The sequence below is a fragment of the Pararge aegeria genome, chromosome 24 (assembly GCF_905163445.1).
Source record: "Pararge aegeria chromosome 24, ilParAegt1.1, whole genome shotgun sequence".
Taxonomy (NCBI): domain Eukaryota; kingdom Metazoa; phylum Arthropoda; class Insecta; order Lepidoptera; family Nymphalidae; genus Pararge; species Pararge aegeria.
In genome coordinates this window covers 5,140,346-5,156,843 of record NC_053203.1, presented here as the reverse complement: position 1 = coordinate 5,156,843, position 16,498 = coordinate 5,140,346, and the positions used below count along the sequence as shown (strand labels likewise).

At 37.2% G+C, this 16,498-nt stretch overlaps 1 protein-coding gene across 2 annotated transcripts in view; it reads right to left on the bottom strand.

The window, feature by feature from the left end:
- LOC120634484 (endothelin-converting enzyme homolog) overlaps nucleotides 1-16,498 on the bottom strand; it is a 91,082-nt gene that overhangs the window by 22,407 nt on the left and 52,177 nt on the right. The window contains exon 1 of one of the 2 annotated variants that reach the window (XM_039905120.1): nucleotides 8,317-9,104. The exons of the other annotated variant lie outside the window; for it this stretch is intronic. Within the exon in view, the coding sequence (XP_039761054.1) occupies nucleotides 8,317-8,595 (279 nt within the window). The 5' untranslated portion in view covers nucleotides 8,596-9,104. Of the gene's footprint in view, nucleotides 1-8,316; nucleotides 9,105-16,498 lie in introns of those variants that run through there. 2 annotated transcript variants of the gene reach the window in all.

The window sequence follows — 16,498 nt, the reverse complement described above, 5'->3', positions numbered from 1 at the left end:
GTAGTACCACAGTGTAGAGTTTCCAGTATCTTACTCTTAACTTTTGACTCTTGATGGTTAAGAGTTTGTCGACGTATATGTGTATATTGTATGACATAGCAACAATTGTTCATTGCAATATCAACATCTCCTGAGGATGCTCCGGTTTCGGAGCGAAACGTACGTAGAGGGTTGCCGAAGATCTGTTTGGTGTGGAGTATACGGATTGAAGAAATTATAAATTCCCCTGCTGTTCGCGGAGTATAGCAAATTAAACTTAATTTTCATAATATATTATGGATTTTCGAATAGTAACGCCTGCTCCTATCCAATAAAAAGTACATAGAAAAAAAAGCAAAACATAACTAAACAACGTATACGATTCGGCGTAATTATGTATTTTGTGTGTTTGTTTAAATGGTAATATATATTGATATACATAGATAAATATTATATACAAATTTATATGTTTTAACTATATATGTAGTATAAGTATGTATTGTATATGTACCGTATACAATTTCAAATTTGCGTGTTGCACTTTCCCGTTTCATGTAACATGTTTCTTCAAACAAAGGTTGTCTGGAGGAGATCGCTTCAAGCGACCAGGCCGTCTTTGCGCATATATTTTGTATTATCGTTTGTTTTGTTAACCTTGCTTCCTATTTATATGTGCAATACAGTTATTACAAAAAGCTTTGGCTCGTGGCATGCCCGGTTCGTATCGTTTAGCAAGTACAAGATATTTGATCACTGATATACTGGCAATGAGTACGCTGTGTGCGTCAGTCGGCTCAAACCTACTGAATGCGCAATTTATATTTGAATTTAATAGATGTATTGTGAGTTCTAGTTTAATAGATGTTATATATTGCGTGACGTCACAAACAATTCTTAGTATTTTAGCGTTTCAAGTGTCCAAGATATTCATCACAGCGAACGTCTGAAACAAAGTTAATTACACTGTGTAAATTATACTATAAGTTATATATTATACTTTTAACAGCCTCGTTGGTGGTGGTTGGTGAGAATGTTAGACTGCAGATCATGAGATCCTTGGCTCCATCCACGGGTAAGGACAATGAATAGTATCGGGTTTTGACGTGACAACGTCTTATAATTCGATGGAGCCGGCTGCACTCACGAAAAAACATGACAGCATGCGGCGTTACCTCGCTCTGAGGCGTTTCATTTAAGACTTGAAGTGCAAGCGAGAGCGCGGAACGAGCGACAAAGAGGCACAATCGGCCTCCGCGCTCGGCAGCGTTCGACATCTGATGCGTCCGCGTGGACAGCTGCTATACAATAATACATGTACATGTTTTCGTCAAATATGAAGTGCAGTGAAAAGTGAATGTGGTGTCAATTGTTTATAGCATAGATGATGATAGAAACTATGTACATTGTAAAAAAAATTACATAATTGTATTCATGCGTACAAATAAATGTAACTTGAGCAATTCAATTGTGGTTTCAATCTATCTTCTTTCTATATCCATACAAAATATCTATCAAACAAATAAAATTTAAATTTTCTTTTGAAAAATGCAACCATTCCATCAGTATTCTCGTATGAGGTTGTCACGTTTAACTATCGTCACAAACCGAATTTACAGACAATCGTTTTTTTTCTATTGGAAATTGGCGGTGATATACCCACGTTGCTCGGAGAGCAAGGTAAACTGTCTGTCCTGCGCCTGTTCTCATTCCGGTAGTAAAAAGGCGGTAACTCCGCTAGGGGTGAAGAAAGAGTGGCTAAGCGCGTATTTTCCTCCAAATTGCAGGTCGGTAAACGTAAACAGGGCGGGGCAACTCTTGCGATATAAAGATGTGCTAAAGCGGCACATGAAAAGATATGGACCCATCACTGTGGGAATTAGAAGCAGAAGATCGGCCGCGATGGAGACACTCCGTAAATAAAAAAGTATCGGAGTTTGAAGTTAAGAGGCGTACAGAGCAAGATGGTAGGCGTAATGAGATAAAGGCCAGACCATCGCCGGCCATATATGGCCTTTATCTCCACCAATTACAATATAACAATATAATTGGTGGAGTACTGACGTGCTGTCAATGTGATCGCACATTTAAAACAAAGGGCTATGCCAGTCACTTGAGAGCACATCAGCTACGCTCATAATAGCTAGAAGGAGTCGCTGTGGTCGGATACGGCCAAGGTATGGAATAGAGCATTTATGTTATAGTGTAGTGCGTAGTGATGGGTCATAGATACCAAATAAATAAAACTTGTATCTAAGTCGGTAATCGTTTCAGGAGGAATACCTGAAACTTACTTAGATACAAGTTGTGAAGGTTGACTATGAATCCTGAACCTTCCACTTATAAAAATCACTGCGCTTGCCTCTGCGCAAGGAATCTCACCACATTTTTTTTAAACTCGTAATCATTAATGAGGGATGCCGTATCTATGACGAAGCTTGGCTTGGTGTTCTTGCTCAATAAAGGATACGAAGGCATACTACGGGATCTTCAGATTGCACCGAAGGGTTTCACTGCCATATTTGCGGTCGTAAATGACGCTCGCGCTTTTTTAGCCATACAAACAGGTGTCGCTTGGACAGTGTTTGAACCGTCTCTCAAGACGTACAGACCATTGAACGTAATTATAAATGGACCTACTTAGTTCCGTCCTCTGTCCATCAACGGCAACCACGCCCTTTTGGGCACAGGCCTCCTCATAGGACAGACGGTTTTAGAGCACACACCCAGCAAGCTACAATACGGATTGGTGGGCTTTAACGTGCTTTCCGAGGCACGGTTTGGCACCACTAAATTCCGAATTTCTGGTTGGTACGGGCTACAAAACTCTTTAACAGAAGAAACACAACACTCGTATTTTATCCTATCCGGGATTCAACCAGGACCTAGTAAGCTTGCTAACCACTTGGCCAACGAGGCAGTCATTAGTCTACTCAAATTCGACGGCCGAATGGCGCAGTGGGCAGCGATCCTGCTTTCCGAGTCTAAAGCCGTGGGTTCGATTACCACAACTGGAAAATGTTTGTGTGATGAACATTAATGTTTTTCAGTTTTCATCTGTATATTATAAGTATTGCTGTATATTATTCATAAAAATATTTATCAGTCATCTTAGTACCCAAAACACAAGCTACGCTTACCTTGGGGCTAGATGGCGATGTGTGTATCGTCGCAGTATATTTAAGTAAGAATTATTAATTTTGTTAAATTACTTACTTTACGTTAATTTACGTTAGCTATACGTGCCTATATCTCTAATTGTAAGACTTATCTCCAGGTATCTCTAGTGAATAAAACTATACCTACCTACACCAAAACATTGTTCTGGCGTCCAAATGAACGTCAGGTAGCTAAAAATAACTCGCCACTCGCATTTATTAGTGTTTTGAAATTTGGCGAGCCATTGAATGTTTTGGGAGAGACTTTTCTGATACGCACAGTATGGTGAAGATCTAGTATTGGAAGCATTTATCGGCGGCTGATAGCCAAAAAATAAGTAGCGATAGGCTAATTGGGTAAGTGATACCAAAGGTAATATTAGATCTACCTTTACCAAAGTTTAAACAATAGATTAAAGCAGATTTAAATAATCCACGATTCACGATTTATCGATTCCTTATCGACAAGGCTGCTTGGAAGCCGGCCACTCCGCTCTCATCTCTCACCAATCAGAAACATTCTAAGGATTGTTTAAGTATAAAATGATGTTGGAAAGGTGCAATCTGCTGAGTTTCTTGCCGGCTCTTCTCAGTGGAATCTGCCTTCCGAACCGGTGGTGGAGTCACTACAAAAAGACTGACTTGAAGTTTTCAAACGAACTTATAAAGTAGGCCTACTTTAAATAAATGTTGACGAACTCGATATTTTCGGAGGTATGGGCTTTTTTAATTAAATCCGTTTTATATCTTGCTTTGTGGCTCGGCTTTCCTATGGAGACCGAGTTCGAGCCCCAGCACAATTGACTTTTTGGAGTTATGTGCGTTTTAATTCAAGCAATTTGAATATCGCTTGCTTTAAGGGGTTAAGGCCGTAGTCCACCACGCTGGCCCATTGCGGGTTAACGGTCTCGACACAGCTTTGAGATCATTATGTATAAGACACCTTTGAGAGTATATAGAGCATTAAGTTTCCTCACGATGTTTCCTCAACCGTTGAAGCAAGTGATATTTTAATAAAGTGCTTAAAAAACGCACGTAACTTAGAAAAATTAGAGGTAAGTTCTGGGATTCGAACTCGGGCCCCCGAAAGTAAAGTCGAAGTTCTACCCACTCCAAAATACTCCGTTATTTCGCCAAAATATTAATTTACAATGAACGGCATGGAGGTAGTAACAAAACGTGTTTTGGTATTTTTTACGTCATTCCGAGCTAATATACCATACGTGATATGTACATATAACGTAACAAAGCATTTGTTTACAATAGCCGATTAAGTATAAGAATATAGTTTGTTGAGGGATATATTATATAATAAATATAGCCATACAAAGTAAAGCTCTATCAACCATGATTAAACAGGGATATTAGTAGGATTATAGGCACGTGAGGCTAACACATACGCTTAAGGTTGATCGACACAGGGCGGCATGTTGCAGGACGAGTTCCTCGCATGCCCGGTTCAGTGTTGCGTTACCTACAGATGATGGCCCATTGGTAGATTCCACACGCCTTTGAGAAACTCTCAGGCACGCAGGTTTGCTCACGATGTTTCCTTCACCGTTAAAGCCAGTTATAATTTAATTGCTTAAAACACACATATCTGCGTAGCTATAGGTGAGTGGTATTCGAACTCGGCACCCTGATTGTGAAGCCGAAGTCCTAAGCACTAGGCTACCACCGCTCCATATCCTAGTCCTAAACTAATATATAAAGCTAAAGAGTTTGTTTGTTTGTTTGCTTGAACGCGATGATCTCAGAAACTACTGGTCAGATTTGATAATGCTTTCAGTGTTTCATAGTCCATTTATGAAGGCTATATATAATCACGCTAAGGTCAAAAGGAGCATAGCACCAATGAAGAATGTTATAAAATCGTGTTTTTGTGAATGAATGTAAAAAAAAAAGTTTTTTTTTTCATTTTGAGAGCTTTCTATACGTGCGCTGCGTTAAAGTTATACAAAGTCATTTATGACAAAATTATTCCCCTTTAAAACATCTAAAAAAGTCTGCGACAGTAGGTATTTGTCTACCTTTTAAGGTTGATTTATACGCGAATGAAGTTGCGAGAGAGACCGCTAGTCATAAAATAATAGTATACCTATCCTTGAACTTGGATATCGGCGACGCAGTGTCAAGTATTGATTTTGCTAGATTATATTGTCGTGGGGTGAACTTGGTACTGGACGCAAAAGGCATTATTAAGGGCCACCGCTCATTGTGACATTTTGTCGCCCTCGCCGAGTGCTATGAAGATATATGGAAGTGCGCTGACGGTAGACACGTTACAATACAGCGACAAATAGTTCCAGCAACCGACGACTAAAGGGCCTGTGGGTCGCGCGGCTCCGAATTATTAGTTATTATTATGTTTTCATTCATGTGTAGTTATGTTTTTAATATTATTCGCCCCTTTTTCTTTACTCTTTAGTTTTCCTAATTCAAAGGTACCTGGGACAGATCGCTCCTAAGCGATAAGACTGCTGTTTGTATCCTTATACTTGAAGCGTTTGTTTAACATTTTGAGGATAACAAATAAAGAGTATAAATAAAAATAAATTACGGCATATTCTTTAAAATCCATCTAAGAAGTAAACGCGTTTTATCGCCCCGTGCAAGTATCGTGGGCGATGACAGTAAGTGACAGCGACCAAAAGTCACAATGTAAGGCGGCCCTAATAGCAAGCTAAGAGTATTGCGGACTATTGACTAGCTATATGACACAACATCTTTCTTCTTCTAAGTTATACCCTCTCAAATAAAAACTACGACTCTATTTTTGAACGTTGATTCTCTCATTTCGTGCTTTACTTACCCTATTTTACATGTGTACAAAAGAAAATTAAATATTTTCATTTTACTTAATTACGATTTTATCATTTCCTATAAAATTTACTCCCTTGGCTTAACCAATAGCAATACTTTTCAAAGAGCTAGGAATCTTGAGCAAATGATTTGGAACTAACAAGAAGCTAGGCGTATTTTATAGCTAAAAGTGGGTGCATGTCTTCAAGACATTTGCTTTTCTATTTTCTACGAGCTAATGGCATGAGATAAGCGTTTTAAGCCAGTCGTTAGTGAATCATGCCTTTTGTTTATAAATGGCATGACAGGCAGCGAATGACAGGACAAAGTGTTCATTCAAATCTGATAAGGAGAGGTGACAAATCCACTGGCGCCACGTGATTTTTTTCAAGGTTAGACATGTTTGCTATATCCTATAAGACTACAGAATACGTTCTTATACGCTGGATCTTTACCAAGATTACGTTTCCCAATATAAAACGATTTTTAACGATTTTTTTTGTGGCGACTGCTAATTAAATAATAAAAATATATGCGTTAATTTTACGAAGCGTGCGAACAGAATACTGAGTGGGCGAACATTAGGTATACTAAATGACCGATCATGTAATCCGAAGCTAAAATAAAGTGCACTTAGATATTTTACAAAGCGTTTTCAAGATTTGTAGTCGCTAAAATATAAGTTATTCATTCAGTAATTTTAATATATTTAATATACATTCATAGTAGCTCGCTTTAATATAACCCTTAAAAATGTAGATTCAGTAAGTTCAAAATGTTTTTACAGCGCAAGTTATAAGCACTTTTGAAACGTCAAGTATGTCCGTTTGAAGGGACTCTACCACCGGTTCGGAAGGCAGATTCTACAGCCGCCGCGCGCCGCTCCGGCAAGAGACTCAGCAGTTGCTCTTTTCCGCACGTTTCCCGTGGGAAATCAAGAATACATATATACATACCTACTTTGTATTCCTGATTTCCCACGGGAATAAAAACTAATATCAGCTCAAGAGCGATGTAACTCAAATAATTTGTATGGTAAAACATGAAATGAACCCTTGGTAAAATCTAAGCAAATTATAATTGCAGAAGTTTTGATGAATATTTCTTACTCAATTAGGCCAGAACTGCTGAACACATCTGGATGCTATTTAACACAGAGATAGATAGATGTGTCTGGAATAGCACAGCCTCGATTTAGAGTCGCAAATCCTGTACTTCTTTTTGATCGTTCTGCCAAAAGCCTGAGCTAAAGAATTGTAAGGAAATTCGACCTTGAACACAATACAAATAAGATCTATTTTACTCCGATGTTCATATATTTTATACTCGAAAACTACTCCTAGATTGCGAATGAGCATATCTTGTACTACAGGGGCCAGAGTTTACAGTACGGGGTACAAGCATTTCCACAACAAATTTCCATCTGAAACGAAGTCGCGGGCAGCAACTATTCATACAAAACAGGGACAGTCTAAGCGAAAAATGGACTTAGTCAAAATATGTTTTAAAACTAGATTTGAAATTATTATTAATTATTGGAAAGCAGCAGGCGTTACTTTGCGGAATCCCATGATTTATTATGAAAATAAAGCTTAATTTGCGTATTCTCAATACTTCAATAGTATTTAGGTGTATATAGGTATGTATGCAAATATATATGTACTCTTAATATTATTTATGTAAATATAGGTATATATGCTAATATATATGTTTATTTATATGCACCACCTACATCTCTTCTTGAGCTGTGTTTTACGCCATTGGTTGCCTGGAAGAGATCGCTATGTAGCGATAAGGCCGCCGAAATTGTATACTTTTCGTTAAATTTATTTACAATTTTTCTATATGTTTGTTTTCTATATGTACTCCACATGAGTACAATAATAGTAAATAAATAAATATACTACGACATTACACAGATCGGCATATAGCCCAAAGTAAGCGTCAGCTACGTGTTATGGGTACTGAGATGACTGATGAATATTTTAATGAATTATATACATAAATACTTATACTATATATAGATAAACACCCAGACAGTGAAAAAGTTGTGGGAATCGAACCCACGGCCATTTACTCAGAAAGAAAGTCGCTGCCCACCGCGCCAATCGGCCGTCATTAATTATTCCAATCGGGCATTCAATGCAGTAGTTATTTCGAGTTTTAAAAATTGAAGGACAGCACCAAAACAAAACAGTATTTTTGAGCTATTTACAATTAAATGAAAAAGTTATTTTTAAAAGTACACCTGACTATTTTTACAAGAATTCACCATTTAAAATATGCTTTAAAAACTAAAACAAACGCGAACGAAGTCACGGGCAACAGCTAGTTTGATGTAAATTGATTATAGGTGTTATGTTATAAGATGTCACTTTACCTTTCCGTAACCCTGCGTCGTTTCCGGCTTCGGCGCGGTATCAAACAAGTTGAGAGTGGAATTCTGAAAGAAATCCGAACTAGAACTTTCCCGGGAAAACAATTCCGCAGTCGAACTCTCTCGATTTAGAGACGGGCGGGCTTTCACGAAGGGGTTGTTTCTCGCATTCTTTGCGTGCTTTAGCCAGTTGAATTTGTTTATTGTTTCAGGGTCTGGCGAGGGTGATGAGGATGGGGTGTCTTCGGCGCTCGAAGGCGTTGGTGAGTCGGAGTTGGACATTTTCCTTGGCAATCCAGTTTCAGACTATAATTAAACTTTTAGAGTAAGTTGTGAGTTAAAAATCTTGAGTTTCTAGACTTGTTTTGGTTGTCCTTGATTAAATAACTATTTTTAAACTGATTTGGACGTTTTTACACATCCTTAAACAAGCCCAGTTGTATATTTGTTTCTCTTAAGTCCCTCACAATCATACACTTTGGCGATAACACTTTGTTATTTATTTAAAGTCATTATTTTGATTTTCAAACTGTTCTTGTTCTGCCACAATAGTTTCAGACGTCTAATCTATTTACGGAGTCATATTTTTAGGAGGGATATTCACTGTTGGAATCCACTCAACGAATTTGTGAAATTTCTGTACTCACTATGGTTTGTATTACACTGTAATTTAGTTTCACAGTTAATAATACTAACAACTGAATTATAGCAAAAGTCACTGTTTTAAACCACTCGCGATCAGTATATATTACTAACATTTATTTATTTGCTCATCTCGAATATATTACTAACAATTCATTTATTTGTTTACATGTCTAAATACCTATAAACTATAGCGTAAAAAAATTATGTGTGTAGTATTTAGTTTGCGGCAGAACACGTCCGCACGCTGTTTAAGCCGACGCGATACTGTAATGATATTTGAATATAGAGCATCATGCGCGTGAGCAGGCGATTCGTTTAATTTATGAATTAGCTCGGAATCAAGATAAACTTGTGTTCCCCACTAGTGATACGAGTAACGTACATATGTTTATTTGCAACCACTGATAGCTAAATAATTGTCGGGTCAAACTATTTCCGGATCGCGTGAACTTTGCTGTGGCCCTCTATTGGTTATAAACTATGATTGACTAGCGAAAAGGAAAAATTTTATGAAATATATCGCAAGATGCATTAACATTTGCTCCGAAAAACGTGTTAGAAATCTTAACATACTTTTATTTTATGTTGCTCAGGGATTGCTAGCTACAACCAGTGGCGTGCATTTCATATATACAAAAATGTACTGCCTACCCTTAAAATTTCATACAACTTAAAACAGCCTGAATTTTAAATCATAAAATTAACTTTTAATAACATACGATACGCTTATCTCCCAATTACGATTAAAACCAACCTATCAGATAACAACCTAGATCATTGTCAACCCATTAACCAACCTTTTAGATGGTCTCCTTACAGAGTGAGAGGGGTATAGGCCGTAGTCTACCAGCCAAAGGGCGTGTTTTTTACGCTTTTAAGGACGTTATAGAGAACTCTCACACATGTAAATTTTGTCACGATAGCAAGATATATATCATTGCTTAAAACACACATAACTTCGAAAATCTGGAGATATTCGGTCCCTCCCAAAAATAGTAATGGGATATTTGCGCAGTGGGCAGCGACCCTGATTTCTGAGTCCAAGGCTGATGAACATGAATATTTTTCAGTCTCTGGGTGTTTATCTATATACTATAAGTATTTATATATATTATTCATAAAAAATATTCATCAGTTATCTTAGTACCCTTAACACAAGCTACGCTTACTTTGGGACTAGATGGCGTAGTGTGTGTTGTCGTAGTATATTTATTATTTATTTATCATATTTACATAAGCACTTATTAAAAGTTTGTATAAAAATCACAAATAACGTAGGAGTTGTATGTTCTCAAGCATAAATAATAAGTCATGATCGTCACTTTCAGTCTGTTATTCAAATCCGCATGGTGAAGAAAGCATCCTATTTTATCGTACACCAATAATTTCTCCATTTTACACGTTGCCGCAACTATTTGTATGGCTGAATTACCATATCAATAAACATAATCCCATGTTTGTAGTCAACGTAGGTACATTGTATGGAATAAAAGGCGTCATGGCACGACTTAGTAAAATGAGATCACCTTAATGTCGTAACTTGAAGATTTTGACATTAAAACCTCAACACTGTTTCTTAGTTAAACTTCTATCATAGGGACAATATAGATTTTGACCTTGACGATGTTTTTTTTTTGATCGTAGCGAAGTGTTAAAGTACTAAGCAGAGCTGTTTCATCAAATTGTACCTAAAAGCGAAACGTTCACATTTTTTTTTATTACACTACTAGAAAACGTTGCTCGGACATAAACAATTAAAAGGATCACCCTAATTTCTAACCGCCTCGCATCGATAGCTCTTATCTAACCAAACTTCTACTATAACTCTAAACAATATTCAAAAGTGGAAGACTACACCAACAAATAAACAATTAAAGCACTCATCTCGCATTTAGAAATTTGGAAGGTGCGGGTACCTCAGCTCTCACCTCAGACTCAGCCTTAGACTCAGCTGCCGCACAGCACCGCTAACACTCGATATAGGCTGCTTCTTACACACCAAATTATTATTTAGTTTTCTTTTTTTTTCATCTGTTTATTATTTTCTACTAATGATACTGAACTGTAACTTTTTTCTCCTAAGTGAATTTAGGCATGCTGTTTTAGGATAAACTACTTCATTAAACGTACGGGAAAAAAAAAAGATAAGTATAGTTCAAAATGCTACAGTCAATATTTTTTGGAAACAAGGCTTATACGAAATTCCCCAGAATCCTTTACTAGGCAGTAACTATACTATTTTTTTCGCATGCGAAACCAGGGCGGGTCGCTAGTTCTTTATATAAGCCTTCTTTTCAAGACCAAACGCTGACTCAGTCTTGCTCAGCTAGTTGAACTTGACACGCGTATTTCTTTACATTCACCTTCAAACGCACAGGTGAGTCCAACCACCGTGAAAAAAGTGACGTCACGTGACGTCAAAGCCTTGATTTCGTGCGCAGACGCTGTCACGTGACGTACACAGTAGATGGGTGGATAAACTACCAAAACGCTCTAGCTAAGTGATACAATCAATATGGCTTACAGAAATAATCGGATTTAAAACATTGGAATTTTCCTCTAAACATTTAAAGATTCGAAAAAAAACGTTAAATTGACTTAGAATTGCAATTTTCCTCTTAAACACTTCTTGAAAACGATATCTGAAACGTACTCGTGATATATTTATTTCTGCCGTATAAACTGTCTTGAGGAACATTGTAGTCTAAGATCCGGTATAAGAAAATTATACCCATAGACAATTATCTCCCCGGGGAAAGGATAAAAGTGCATCTTCTCCCACAGCTTTATCAACTCTCAGAGCACTGGCACACAAGTGGAAATAATATCCAAATAATATACGTGTAATAAAACACAGAGAAGAGGTCGCTATGTGGCGATAAGGCCACCAAATTGTATATTTTTTGTCAAATTTGTATGTACAATTTTTCAATATGTTTGTGTGGTGTACAATAAAAGTGGATTCATTCATTCATTCATTCACGGAGGTAAACGTCTTCTATTCCCGCCCAATCTCGCACTAGACTTTCCTACGCTAACTTTAAATCATAGCCCATTGAACTCCAGTTCCAATTTCCTTATACCTAACTGGCATACTTGTTTATATGCTGTCAAAAAACCTGGCTGAGTTTGTTTTCCGAAAACTTGGAGATGCGAACCGGAAAAGTTCGCATCTCTAAGTTTTCGCGAGCCCAAGTCCACACCGCTTCTTATCAACGTTTTGTACTTTCAGTAATAAGGGGTTGGTATGTTGAAATTGGTCGTAGAGGAAAACAATACATTTTAATCTATACTAATATTTTTTGTTCGTTTGTTTGTTTCCAATAGGCTACGAAAGTACTGGATCGATTTTAAACATTTCTTCGCCAAAGAAAAGCTTAGCTATCACGAAGTAACATAGACTATAGATATTAAAAAAATAGATCATTAATAAAATTGCAATAATGTAACCCAAAGTAGCAAAATTTCCTATAAAATTCATTACTAAGCGTACGCTTAAAAAACTATTGATGATAAATAAAATGTATGTTTAATGAAAGAAGTTTTAGCAATATAAATGATGTCCTTTAAAATATATAAGGAAATTGGTCCCTTCAATAAACGAATCGTTTTCGAATATAGGGCATCGACCCCTGCTTCCGCGTACCAAGTTCATTCCAATATCGTAAGTTTGCAAAATATATACCGATATGGTTTGTTTAGGTTAGCCATGTAGGAGACATTTTTTTGAACGGGGAAAGAACAAAATGTTATCTTTTTTTAAATACAAGATAGACTTGCGCTTCAATTTAAACTATAAAGCCTGATGTAAAACAGGATGCGGTCTAAGTTGGGGCGCGCTTGCCTAGAAAATGCCCATCCACTCTTGCCTTGAAGGCATTCAAGTTGCATGAATCAGGAAACAACGAAATCGAAAGAGCGTTCAAAACCTAAGCGGTACAGATCAGAAACGTAGAAGAAAAGCGCTTTATGCGCGTTGTCTGCATGTCAACCACATAAAAATACAACCGTTCACGACGTCGCGCTGTTCTGTGATAGAATGGTGGCGGTGGAATAAGATAAGGAAGTGCCTGAACACACTCCAAAGTATATCCTGTAAAAACCGCCAGTTAGCCAACATTACGTCGGTGCTGTAAGCTGTGTGTGTAAGTGCTGTAATCTTCTCCCACAGCTTTATCAACGCTCATTGGTGCTCAGCGAAAAAATAATATCCACATACGATGGACGGGTTACATACTTCTCCTATTTCCGATTGCCGTGCTTTGCTCGGTGGACTCGTTAATTTTATCCCCTGTCACTGTCAGGGTATGTAATGGGGGGATATATTTTTTGGCCAAGCTAGCCGTGCAGGGCACGTATGGCACCCTCGTAGCTGTATTTCTAAGTTTACGAATTGAGAGTACATTTTATTGGCATGTTAACATTATAAGTGCCGTCTGTATAGGCCTCTTCGAATTAATAAATATTTGACTTTGTTTTCGATAATTTTGGGCGATTGTCAGGTATCGTAAAAGTATAAAAATAAATTATTAATTTAAAATCACTGAAATTGCTGGAATTAAGATTCTCGTTTTAAAAAATTAACAATTATAGGTAATTTCGTAAAGTACAAAAATGTAGTAAAGTAAATTTCACTGATATGTTATTTTTCGATGATGATTTATTTCTAGATATATCCGATGATGTTTTTCTGTTTAATATATCGCAATCATATATTATTATATCGATACTTTTTGGAACTTCCTGCATTCCTACGAACGCGTGGAAATGTACCAAAGAACAATAACGACATGAAGAGACACTAATCACAGAATAAATATTACTTGCTAACAAGAGAATTGCGATGTCATTAGGGCTGCCAAATGGGCGGGACATCCGGGAAATCCCCGAAAAGAGTCCGAGTAGTAACAATAAGTAATTGATAGCTTAGTGGATAGGACTTCAGCTTCCCTTCCGGAGGTAACGACTTTAACTCCCGGTGCAAAATGGCACTCATTATTTCGCACCTCAACTTTTTGGTATAATGTACGTTCTGAGAAAATAAATATTACTACTATAACGCTTCGAAAACGATCTGAAAAAACGTTTGAACCCAGTAGGTGGCGCAGACAGAACGTCGGCTGCCGGGTCTGCTATAATTTGTACCTATAATAAATTAAAAAAAAAACCCTCTTCCACTTGCAGGGCTTTTGAGTACCCAAGGAACGGGCGGTCAGGGCTCCAGAGTGAGGAACCTCCTCACAATACGTACCGTTTCAAGAATGATTGCCTTCTGTATACGACCCTTGATCCAACAACCAAGCGAAAGCTTCTTAAGATATTGGTCGAAGCTTTTCGCGAATAGACCATTGACTGTAACAACTATCGAAACAATGACTGTTGACTCAACACTTCACATGGCGATAATCTCGTGAGCAAGGTCCAAGTATTTTGAGACTTTTTCCTTTTCAGCTTTCACCAAATTACAATCACGTGGAATAGTTATGTCAACAATGTATTTGCACATCATTATTATAGTATAATAAAGAGGTAAAAATCTTTATATGTCCAGAAAGAACCTCTCATCTTAATAACAGATTTGAAATCCTAACGTTTTGAGTTGGCAACCCTATGTCGGCTCTCACGACAACAAATAATTTGTGCCATTACAAGAATTTTTAAGCAAATAATTGTAATATGATTTGCTCGATTTCACGGCGCCGCGGCCCGGTCGATGATAGTACCTAGTGTTTATATCCTCTTTTTAACCGAGCAAACAAAGAAAGGGTAATATTTTAACACTAAGCATAATTGTGTACAATCTCTAAAAAATAGGTACAGTGGAATTTGTTATTCTAATTAATTGCCATTTTTCGCAAATCGTTGTGCAACAGTTAACGGTAACTGTGAATTCTGCTACGGGTCTCCTAATCTCCTATTTGTCAAATAGAAATGGATCTTAGCTTTCTTAAGAGGTCTTTATTGGGCGACCATGTTTTAAAACGAAGTGAGTAAGTATTTACAAAGTAGTAGAATAAGAAGAAACACTTTATTGCAATAACATAATATATGGAAAGAAACAGTAAGAAGTTTCCAGAAAAAAAAAATGTACCTAAACATGCAAAGGCGGCCATATTGCTGCAAGCAATCTCTTACAGGCCACTTTGTACACAGGACTTACAGCAAAAGAACGGGATAGTGCCAATAGTGTTCTTATATATACATAAATACCAAAATCTGTCTGTGTCAAAAAATGTATCTATACATACAAATACATACATAATTATAAGCAATACAATTAGTTACCAGTTATAAGACATAAAAAAAAATTCAAAATTCAAAATTCATTTATTTCAAGTAGGCCCAGTTTATAAGCACTTTTGAAACGTCAAGTCAGTATATTCGTAGTGACTCTACCACCGGTTTGGGAGGCAGATTCCAACGAGAAGAGCCGGCAAGAAACGCAGCAGATTGCTCTTTTTCAACATCATTTTACAGTTTACAATCTTTTAAATTCACTATCTTGTGAGAGATGAGAGCTGAGCCTGCTTCCAAGCAGCCTTGTCGTTAAGAAATTCATCAATCGTATAGTCACCACGATTTATTAAATGCCTTTTAACGCAGTGTTTAAACTTAGGCGTTGGCAGGTCTAAAATTACCATGGGAATCATATTATAAAAGCATATACTCAATCCCACAAATGAAAGCGATGCGTTCTGGAGACGTTCTCTCGCAGGAAATCGGTTTGAGACGGAAGATGTCGTAACCTACTGATTTATTTATTTATACTCTTTATTTGTACACAAATAAAAGTACAGAAGAAGAATAAAATAAAACACAGACAGAAGCAGCATACAAAAGGCGGCCTTATCGGTTCGTAGCGATCTCTTCCAGGCAACCTTAGGATCAACGTCAGGACAAATCGCATGCGGTGGATATGACAGTGAAATATGATTTTATAAAACTGGTAATTGGAATAACTCTATAACCAAAATCCATGCATGTTAAACACACACTAATATTATAAATGCGAAAGTTTGGTTGTTTGTTTATCCTTACTATTAGCGGTAACTGAGCAACCAATCGGACAATTTCCATAGGTATGTGTTTACTTTATGAAAAACTGTTTCATTTATGACATGACCAAACGTAATAAGGTCTTAGGTACGGAGTAATAATTTATTTATTACAGCCTTTTATTGTTTTTTTTAAGTAACATCATCATCATCATCACATCAACCCATTACCAGCCAACTACAGAGCACGGGTGTCCTCCCACAATGAGAAGGGGTTCAGTCCACCACGCTGGCCCAGTGCGGATTGGTGGGCAATTAACAAATATTTAGTATTAATTTTAAATTTCATCTCACACCTGGGCAAAGGCCTCCCCCTTCTTTTTTCATTCTATTTGGTGTGTGAGCGACCATAGTTTTACATAACTATATTTTCTTTCATATGCTTAGGGAACCAGTTTTTTTATTGCACTACAAGTTAGCCCTTCACTGCAATCTCACCTGGTGATAAGTGATGATGCAGTCTAAGATGGTAGCGGGCTAACCTG